Source organism: Penaeus japonicus, unplaced genomic scaffold, assembly GCF_977035675.1.
Source record: "Penaeus japonicus unplaced genomic scaffold, GWHDUDI00000001_assembly GWHDUDI00000030, whole genome shotgun sequence".
NCBI classification, from domain to species: domain Eukaryota; kingdom Metazoa; phylum Arthropoda; class Malacostraca; order Decapoda; family Penaeidae; genus Penaeus; species Penaeus japonicus.
This window is the reverse complement of record NW_028234432.1, coordinates 23,994,823-24,004,822: the sequence shown is the minus strand read 5'-3', so window position 1 is coordinate 24,004,822 and position 10,000 is coordinate 23,994,823. Positions and strand designations below refer to the sequence as shown.

At 43.7% G+C, this 10,000-nt stretch overlaps 1 protein-coding gene across 2 annotated transcripts in view; it reads right to left on the bottom strand.

The window, feature by feature from the left end:
* The window catches only part of Sarm (sterile alpha and armadillo motif), a 475,169-nt gene that overhangs the window by 453,379 nt on the left and 11,790 nt on the right, over positions 1 to 10,000 (bottom strand). Inside the window, exon 1 of one of the 2 annotated variants that reach the window (XM_086555228.1) lies at positions 988 to 3,567. The exons of the other annotated variant lie outside the window; for it this stretch is intronic. Coding sequence (XP_086411354.1) covers positions 988 to 1,044 — 57 coding nt within the window. The 5' untranslated portion in view covers positions 1,045 to 3,567. Of the gene's footprint in view, positions 1 to 987; positions 3,568 to 10,000 lie in introns of those variants that run through there. 2 annotated transcript variants of the gene reach the window in all.

The following is a 10,000-nucleotide window of genomic DNA, read 5'->3' as shown; positions in this document are numbered from 1 at the left end:
GTCATCTCTACAAATGTGTATGAAATGTATTACCATTTCATTTTTTTTATGTTTACTTTGCTTGTTCATGCATTGTCCCTTTATTACCTGATGTGCTTGATTGTAAATATATATATATATATATATATATATATATATATATATATATATATATATATATATATATATATATATATTATATTATATTATATATATATACATACTCCTTTTTACTTAAGAGTTTTTGACTTGGATTTTTTTTTCTTTTTTGAGTTGGATTTATCTATTTTTATTTCATTTTTTTAGTCTTTAACGCAGACTTTAACGTAAGCCTTCAAGCTTAGCCTTTCACTTCGCTTTTATAATTGATCAGGAGATCTTAATCTAATTCTATGGCTCTTTCACATCTATTCATCATTTCCCTTGTTTTATCTATTGGTATCTTCCCAATGCTTTTAATTCAAGTCTTAATCGCCATCAATTAGGCTGAACGTAAATCAAACACACACACACACACATACACACATACATCCATATTCCCTTCACGTTACCACATTTCAAGATGATCTGATATTAGGGGTCATGCAAGGTCAGACTCGTGTCCTATTTGCCAACAACAGGTCATTAATAGTTCAGTCGATACACTATAGCACTATTAATAGTAACAATAACAACAACTAAATTAACAACAAAATTATAATCTACAATAATAGTTATGGTAATAATAATGATGGTAATAACAATGATAATAATAGTTACAGAAACAACAGTAATTATTTTCGTCTCAAAAAATAATAATGGTAACAATCATAACTTCAATAACTATAGTAATCATAATGATAATAGTAATGATGACAAGTACAAGAATCTGAAGAAGAGAAAGAAGAAAACAAGAAGATGAAGAACAAGAATAATAACAAGACGAAGAAGGAGAACAACAACAAAAATACCAACAAGAGCACCAAAAAAACAAAAAACAAAAAAAAACAAAAAAACTGAAAAACTTACCTCCATCGCTTTATCGTTGTGCGGCAGGTGTACACACATGCTCCCCATTCTCGACATGTGCGGGCCAGCCTTACCACTTATCAGCTATTTCTTTGACACCTGTTGTATGAACACCTGTACACTGACTCATGCGTTAATACTCTCACTTTTTCCGTCTTTTTTTGCTTCTTTTTCTTTTCTTTTTTGGGGGGGGGATTTTTTTTTTTTTTTTTTTTTTGTTACATTTGGATATTTATGTTTGTTTTTCTGTGTCTAGGTTTTCTTTATTTATTTTCCGTTTTCATTGGCTGTTCCTGGGAAGGCAGAACGGTTGGACAAGTGAACAATTATGAACATGTTTTACTCTTTTCAAACTCATAAATTCGTGTTTCTCGCTCGCCCGTTCTCTGTGAACGATAAATTAGGATATTTTTACACTCGTTTTTCCTTCGAAAAGGCATCTTCGTTCAGACTAAATTCTGAATGTTTCTCTTCATGTTCCGTTGAAAAATCACCAGAAAATCATTATTGACACGTACATCTTTTTTTACTTTAACATACAGATGCAAAGACCAACACATGCGGGTAAACACATACACACACACGCACACACACACACACACACACACACACACACACACACAATCTCCCACTCACTCTCTCTCTCTCTCTCTCTCTCTCTCTCTCTCTCTCTCTCTCTCTCTTCCTCTCCTTCTCTTTCTCCGTCTCCGTCTCCGTTCCCTCACCCTCTCCGTCTCCCTTTCCTCCCTCTCCCCAGTCCCGCTCCTTCTCCTTTTTCTTTTCCCTCTCGTTCTCACACTCCCTCTCGCTTTGCATTTCCCTCTCCCTTTCCTTTTCCCTCTTCGTTTCACTTTTGCTCTTCCTCTCCCTCTCGCTCTCCTCCTTCCTCTTATTTTCCCATTCTTTCACACCCACACAGGCTGTGTACAAATCCATGAATCCACGTGAATGCGCATGCACACTTACGAGAACGCTCCCCTGAGGACGTTGTCAGAGAGTTGAGACAAAAAACGCACGCCTGCTGTTCCTCTTCAATATAACAAATATATTAATTAACTTTTTTGATTGAATTTCTTATTAAAAGCTACATATATAATCTCGTCCGTTATATTTTTCTTATCTATTTTTTCATCTTCCCCTATATTTCTTCTTTTTTATATTTCTTTCTCTATTTTACAATGACCAGCATTTCTTCTTCTTCTTCTTCCTTTTTCCCTACTCTAATTCATTTTGATTTCTTTCTTTAATTCTTTTGCAAGTTTTCTTTCTCTCTTTTACACCAAAATTATCAATTCTTTCTCTTCCTCTCCATCTTCTTCTGTTCTTCTTATTTGTCATTCCTTCTTTTACATAAACTTGCATTTCTTCCTCTTCTTCTTCTTCTTCTTCTTCTATTTCTTCTAACTTTCCTTCATATTCAAACTCACACTCAGCAGCTGTTAGCGTGAGATTTTTTTTTCTCTCTCTCTCTTTCTCTCTTTTTCTCTTTCTGCCACCTGTGCATCGGTGAATAACGAGGCAATCTGCATCTCATAACGTCAACTCAAGGAGATACGAAATAGTCAAAGGACATATGTGTTGAAGTACGATATTTTATCCTAATTTTTTTCTTCTTCTGCTTTAAATTGAATGATGATGAACTTCATCAATAAATACGACAAGATTTGATTTCAAGAAACGAGTAATAGTAATTGACACAGTATTCATTCGTCTTTTTTTTTCTTTCTTTCTTTCTTCTTCTTCTTTTTTATTCCCGTTTGCCTTCCTTGTGCCTCTCCCTTTCACTCTACCTCGCCACCCTTCTTCACTAACAGCACCAACACTACTGCGACGATCCTGCCTCAGGGAGCTTTCGGTACCCCCTCCCCCCTCTCTCTCTCCCTGTCCAACCCCCTATGCCCATTCTTCATCCCCTGGTTGTTGTTGTTTTTTTATTTTTTTATTTTTTTATATCTTTTTTATTCTCTGTCTCTCGCTTTCTGTTATTTGTCTTTCTCTCACTTTCTTTCTTTATTAATCTATTTGATTTTCTCACTCTTTCTCTTTTTTTTTTTGTCATTATTTTTCTCCTCCCTCCCATCTTTCCCCCTTCCTTCCCTCCCTCCTTCTCTCCTTCCCTCCCTATCCCCCCTCCCTCCCTCTTATCCCTCCCCCTTCCCTCCCTCCCCCTTCTTCCTCCTCAACGGTTCATCTTTCAGCATTTCCCTGGCGCACTTAAGTCCGTGCTTGGGTGTCTGATACGGCCCAGGACACACACGCTTGAGGGAGGGAAAGAAGGGGGGAGGGAGGGAGGGAGGGAGGGAGAGGAAGGGAGAGTGACGGAGAAGGGGAGGAGGAGGGAGGAGAGGTTGGAGGGAGACAGCGGGAGGGAGGGAGTGAGGGAGGGAGGGAGGGAGGGAGGGAGGGAGGGAGGAAGGAAGGAGAGGGAGAGGAAAGAGAGAGAGAGAGAGAGAGAGAGAGGGTAGAGAGAGAGAAAGAGAAAGGAGAGAGAGAGAGAGAGAGAGAGAGAGAGAGAGAGAGAGAGAGAGAGAGAGAGAGAGAGAGAGAGAGAGAGAGAGAGAGAGAGAGAGAGAGAGAGAGAGAAGTGTTGAGTGAATCAGTGACTGAGCGTGAGAGCGAGTCAACGTATGGGTGAATATGAACACGTAAAAATGGATGCATGTCTATCTGAGTAAACAAACAACAAAATCGAGACAAACACATGCAAACACAAACACACACACACATACAAACACAAACAAACACACATACACACACATGCAGACACATACAAACACAAACAAACACATATACACACACATGCAGACACATACAAACACAAACAAACACACATACACACACATGCAGACACATACAAACACAAACAAACACAGACACACACACACACACATAAAGACACACGCACACATACACAAACACACATGCACTTGACCTATGCCTGTGCAACGTGAGGCAGGTCATAAGAAACGCAATGCAGAATGATGCAAGAGACGGTGATTACGTTATAAATCTTGCAAGATAATCCTTCATCTCTGAGGTCGGGGACAGAATATGCAGATAGATAAATAGATGTTTGGATGGATAGATGGATAGATAGATGGTGGTGGTGATGATAGATGATGATGATGGTGGTGGTGATAGAGGATGATGGTGGCGGTGGTAGTGGTGGCGGTGGTGGTGATTGAGGATGATGGTGGTGGTGGTGGTGATGATGATGATGAATATGATGAATATGAATATGATGATGATGATGATGATGATGATGATGATGATGATGATGATGATGATGGTGGTGATGATGGAATGTATGAATAAATGAATGTATGAATACAACGACAGAATAATAAACACAAAATATCCCTTTCAATACATTTCTCCACCTTTATCAGACTTTTCCCTCTGGCTTAAAAGCAAACTTCTTGAGCCTCTCAAAGAAATTTATAACTTGAAGAGAAACGAGACAGAAGCTATCTTCTCTCTCTCCCTCTCTTTCTCCCTTTCTTTCATTCTCTCTCTCTCTCTTTCTCTTTCTTTTTCACTCTCTCGTTGCTCTCTCTCTCTCTCTCTCTCTCTCTCTCTCTCTCTCTCTTCTTCTTCCCTCTCTTACACCTTCTTCTCATTCTCTCTTTCTTCACACTTTCTCCTCTCTCCCTTTTTCTCAGAATCCCCCTTCTTTTTCTCTCTCTTCCTGCATACTTCTACCTCCACCCCCCGCCTTTCCCTGCCCTTCTCTTTCCTTATCCCTCTCCTTTCTTACCCCTACCCCTATCCCCATCCCTATCCCCTAACCCTCCCCCTATCCATCCCCAATTCCCTATCCCTAATTACCCTTGACTATCCCTCATCCCCACCCTTCGTCGCCTCGCCCTTGCCCCACCCTCCCCCACTCCCTCCTTCTTCCCCCTAACCCACCCCCATCCCTCGTCAGGCGACCCCGAGCCGATGAATCACAACCCCCGAGTGACGTCATGTGTCAACGCGGCAGCGGATGAATGAAGAAAAGGCCGCTTCGACCGTCCGTCCGTCCGTTCGTTCGTCCGTTCGTCCGTCCGTCTGTTCGTTCGTCCGTCCGTCCGTCCGTCCGTTCGTTCGTTCGTCCGTCCGCTCGTTCGTCCGTCCGTCCGTCCGTCCGTCCGTTCGTCCGTTCGTCCGTCCGTTCGTTCGTCCGTCTGTCCGTCCGTTCGTTCGTCCGTCCGTTTGTCGTCGTCCGTTCGTGTCCCGTCCGTCCATCCGTTCGTCCGTCCGTCCGTTCGTCCGTTCGCTCGTCCAGCGGCGAACATGATTTTTTTTTCTTTTTCTTTTCGTTTTCCTTTTGGTTTTCCCTTTTTTTTCTTCTCCCTCTTCTTCCTTTTTTTCTTCTTCTTTTATTTTTCTTTCTTTTCTCTTTTCTTCTCCCTTCTTACTCATTCCTCTCCCCATATTCTTTTTTCTTCCTATGACCCCTTCTTCTCTTTCTTCCTCTCATTTTTATATTTTCCTTCTTTGCTAAATCGTTTTCTTCTCTTCGTCGTCCGTCCGTCCGTCCGGTCGTCCGTCCGTTCGTTCGTCCGTCCGCTCGTTCGTCCGTCCGTCTGTCCGTTCGTCCGTCCGTCCGTCCGTCCGTCTGTCCGTCCGTCCGTTCGTTCGTCCGTCCGTCCGTTTGTCCGTCCGCTCGTTCGTCCGTCCGTCTGTCCGTTCGTCCGTCCGTCCGTCCGTTCGTCCGTCCGTCCGTCTGTCCGTCCGTCCGTTCGTCCGTCCGTCCGTTTGTCCGTCCGTCCGTTCGTCCGTCCGTCTATCCGTTCGTCCGTCCGTCCGTTCGTCCGTTCGCTCGTCCAGCGGCGAACATGATTTTTTTTTCTTTTTCTTTTCGTTTTCCTTTTGGTTTCCCTTTTTTTTCTTCTCCCTCTTCTTCCTTTTTTCTTCTTCTTTTATTTTTCTTTCTCTTCTCTTTTCTTCTCCCTTCTTACTCATTCTCCCAATATTCTTTTTCTTCCTATGACCCCTTCTTCTTCCTCCTCATTTTTATATTTTCTTTGCTTAATCGTTTTCTTCTTCTCCTTCTCTGCCTATTACTCTTTCTCCATCTTTTACTCATACGCCTTCTCTTCCCCACTTCCAATTCCTCCTATTCCTTTCCTTTTCTCCTTCCCTTCCTCCTTCTCCATCTACTTTTAATTCTTCCCCTCTTCCTCTTCTATTCCTTCAATCATTTCTCCGTGTATTCCTTCATATACTTGTACTATTCTTATCCCTTCCCTTATCTTCCTTTTTTTTCTTTTCTTTAGTTCTTCTTCTCGCCGCTTTCCTTCTTTTTCTATTATATCTCTCTCACTTATCTTTCCCTCCTCCTCCCCTCGTTCCTTTCCCTCTCTTTTTTCTTACTCCCTTTTTCACGTATCTCTCTCTCCATCTCCCCTGTCCCTTTCCTCTCTTTCTCTCCCATCTTTCTCATTTATCTTTCCCCCCATCTCCCCTGTCCCTTTCCTCTCTTTCTCTTACATCTTTCTCATTTATCTTTTCCTCTTCCTTATCCCTCCTCCCTCCTCCATCTCTTTCTCGTTCCCCCTCCCTCTTTCCCTCCTCCCTCCTCCTTCCCTTCTTCCTCCTTCCCCTCCTCCTCTACTTCGTCACCCATTCTTTCTCGCTGCGTTACTCACTCTCATGTCATTCACATGTTTCTCATTTGTCACACAAGCCTCGTTCCCAAGTGTGTCAAAGCCGTGCCTCGCAAATTGCTCCTCTTACACCCTTTCTTTGCCCTGAATGAAGCATAACGACAACAACAACAACAGCAACAGCAACAGCAACAACAACAAATATAGCAATAACAAAAGGACAAAATCGTATGTTTCAACAATTATCTATTTATCATTATCACTACTTGGATAAGGATGATAACAACTAAATTAAATCTGTTGATAAAAACGAATAAAAAAATAAATAAAATCTGCATTAAAAAGTTATCACTTCAAAGGAAAGTCAAAACCGCACCTCCATGAAAGGCTAAAATCCACCTATAGAAATTCCTGAACAGAATATATCCAAAACTTGTGACGCACGAACCCGTCTGACGACTGGATTCCCTGTCTGGCTATCCACAGGGAATAAAGGACACAGACGCTCGCCACGCACACACACAAACATACACACATGTGTAAACACACTCACACATACATATACACATAAGTAATCACACACACAATATCATCGTGATTTGATAACATTATGATGTCTGCATTCTATTCGACAAGAAAAAAAGTATGTTGTTTGTGTCACTTGGGAACAAAAACAAGGTATAGTTCCTTAGACAGATACCAAAATATAACAAAAACAAAAACAGCTGATTGCAAAGGGCCGAGTTGGCGCCATACATGGAACATACAAACTTTGTTTTAAAACGGTTTCATGTCGTTTCATATTTTATCGTAACGTCTTTTTTTCTCGTTTTTTCTCTCTTTCTTTCTTTTGTCTGTCTGTCAGTCTCTCTCTCTCTCTCTCTCTCTCTCTCTCTCTCTCTCTCTCTCTCTCTTTTCCTTCATCTTTCTCTCCTTCTCCGTCTACCTTCTCCTCTTACTCTTCCCCTTTTCTTTCTCCACATCTCCACCTCTCTCTCTCTCTCCCACCCTCTCCAAACATCTTTCTCTTTATCTCTCATCAGTACACCCCCGCCCCCTCCCCAAGCCTCCCTCACTCGCACACCGGTCGCTGGCGCTGATGACGTAACCCCCGCAACAATGGGACGGCACGGAATCCAAGTCTACTTCAGTCCCCGGTGAACACGCGACCCGGATACAAGGTGAGGCCAGGGAGGTATGGTACGGATTCTGTTATGAATGGTGGAGGGAAGAAAGACACACACACACATACACGCACACGCACACGCACACGCACACGCACACGCACACGCACACGCACACACAAACACATACTCACATACATATATTCACACATACATAATCCAAAAATACAAAAACACACACTTTCATATATATATTCACGCACATGATCCAAAAAAATACAAACACACACACACACACACACACACACACGCACACACACTCACACACACAAACACACACTCACATACATATATTCACACATACATAATCCAAACAATACAAACACACATACACCTTTATTTACGAGAAGTTCGTAAACTGTTCGTAAAGTTGTTTTGGTTTGTTATGTCATCTCTCGTATTCACTTTTACAATCAACACATTACCTCAAAAACAACATAAATACCGATAATACAACTTCTTGTTTCTTGTTCTCGAAGTTAGTTCAAATATCACTTCACTTCCACGCAACGACCAAGCGAAGTCAAAATAATATAAAAACACCATCACGCCCGTATTCACAGACATGAATCACAACACATCCTCGTCTTCGAACACGTAACAACATCTTCAGAAACGAACAGATGAATAAATAAATAGATGTGTGGATTTATAATATTTTGCACGACGTGGGGGAATCCGGCTACTCGTCCATTTTGCAAAACTGTCACTGTTTAAATACACAAACACAAGCCATCATGAGGAGACGAGAGAGAGAGAGAGAGAGAGAGAGAGAGAGAGAGAGAGAGAGAGAGAGAGAGAGAGAGAGAGAGAGAGAGAGAGAGAGAGAGAGAGAGAGAGAGGAGAGAGGGAGAGAAAGAGAGGAAAGAGGAGAGAGAGAGAGAGAGAGAGAGAGAGAGAGAGAGAGAGAGAGAGAGAGAGAGAGAGAGAGAGAGAGAGAGAGAGAGAGAGAGAGAGAGATAAAGACTGGGAGAGAGAGAGAAAGACAAAGAGTTAGACAAATAAAAAAGAGAGGAAGAAAGAAAGAAAAAAAAAATAGATAGATATAGAAAGATACAAAGAGAAAGCTCGAGATAGAAAACCAAGAGCAAGAGAAAGAGAGAGAAAGAGAAAGGAAAAGACACCGATCGCGCCATTACACAGCCCCTCCTGAAGTAGCAGCAACGTTTCCACGCACCAAAATAAGTGTGCGCTCATCCCCCACTCGCGAGCGGAGGGAGGCGGTCGCTAGGGTCGGCAGTCGTTACGTCACACTCGCACACTCAGAGGGCCTCGCTCGCACACTAGTCACACTGCCGGAGGAGGAGGAGTCCGGACGCTCAGCAGAACACCGGTCTTGCTTTACCAGAGCACGGTAATGCAAAGTTCCACGTGTTTGCCCCTGAACTCGCACGCGAATCGCGACCTTGCCTCCGGGGGAATGACACTGGCATAACAAGCACGTCACAGCACGAAAGCACGAGACGCAGCACAAGCAAGCACGCGGTCCTCCCTGCAGGTGATATTCCGGGAAAGGGGAGGGGGGGGGGGCGGCAGGCCATAGAACACAGCACACAGCACACAGCACACAGGAGCGGTTCACCCACCGAGCTACACTTGGCGGACAGAATGTCGGTGAGGGAAGCTGGCCCGAGACTCTGTCCTGAGTGAGGAGGAGGAGGAGGAGGAGGAGGAGGAGGAGGAGGAGGAGGAGGAGGAGGAGGAGGAGGAGGAGGAGGAGGAGGCGCGGGGAGGAGGAGGAGGAGGAGGAGGAGGAGGAGGAGGAGGAGGAGGAGGAGGAGGAGGAGGAGGAGGAGGAGGAGGCGCGGGGAGGAGGAGGAGGAGGAGGAGGAGGAGGAGGAGGAGGAGGAGGAGGAGGAGGGGAGGAGGAGGAGGAGGAGGAGGAGGGGGCGGGGGAGGAGGAGGAGGAGGAGGAGGAGGAGGAGGAGGCGCGGGGAGGAGGAGGAGGAGGAGGAGGAGGAGGAGGAGGAGAAAGAAGAAGAGGAGGAGAGGAGGAGGAGGGAAGGTAGGCTAGGGATGGAAGAGGAGAAGGAGGAAGAGGAAGTGGAAGAGGAGAAGAAAAAGAAAAGAAAAGAAAAGAAAAGAAGGAGGGAAAGCAGAAGGACGAGGAAGAGGAAATGGAGAGACAAAAGGAAAAGAGAAAAAAAGAGAAAGAAGGAAGGAGAATTACACAAAAATACACTAGTTGTCCCCCAAAAGATGTGTGAAAGGAGGGCAAAGAAAAAGAAGGAAAAT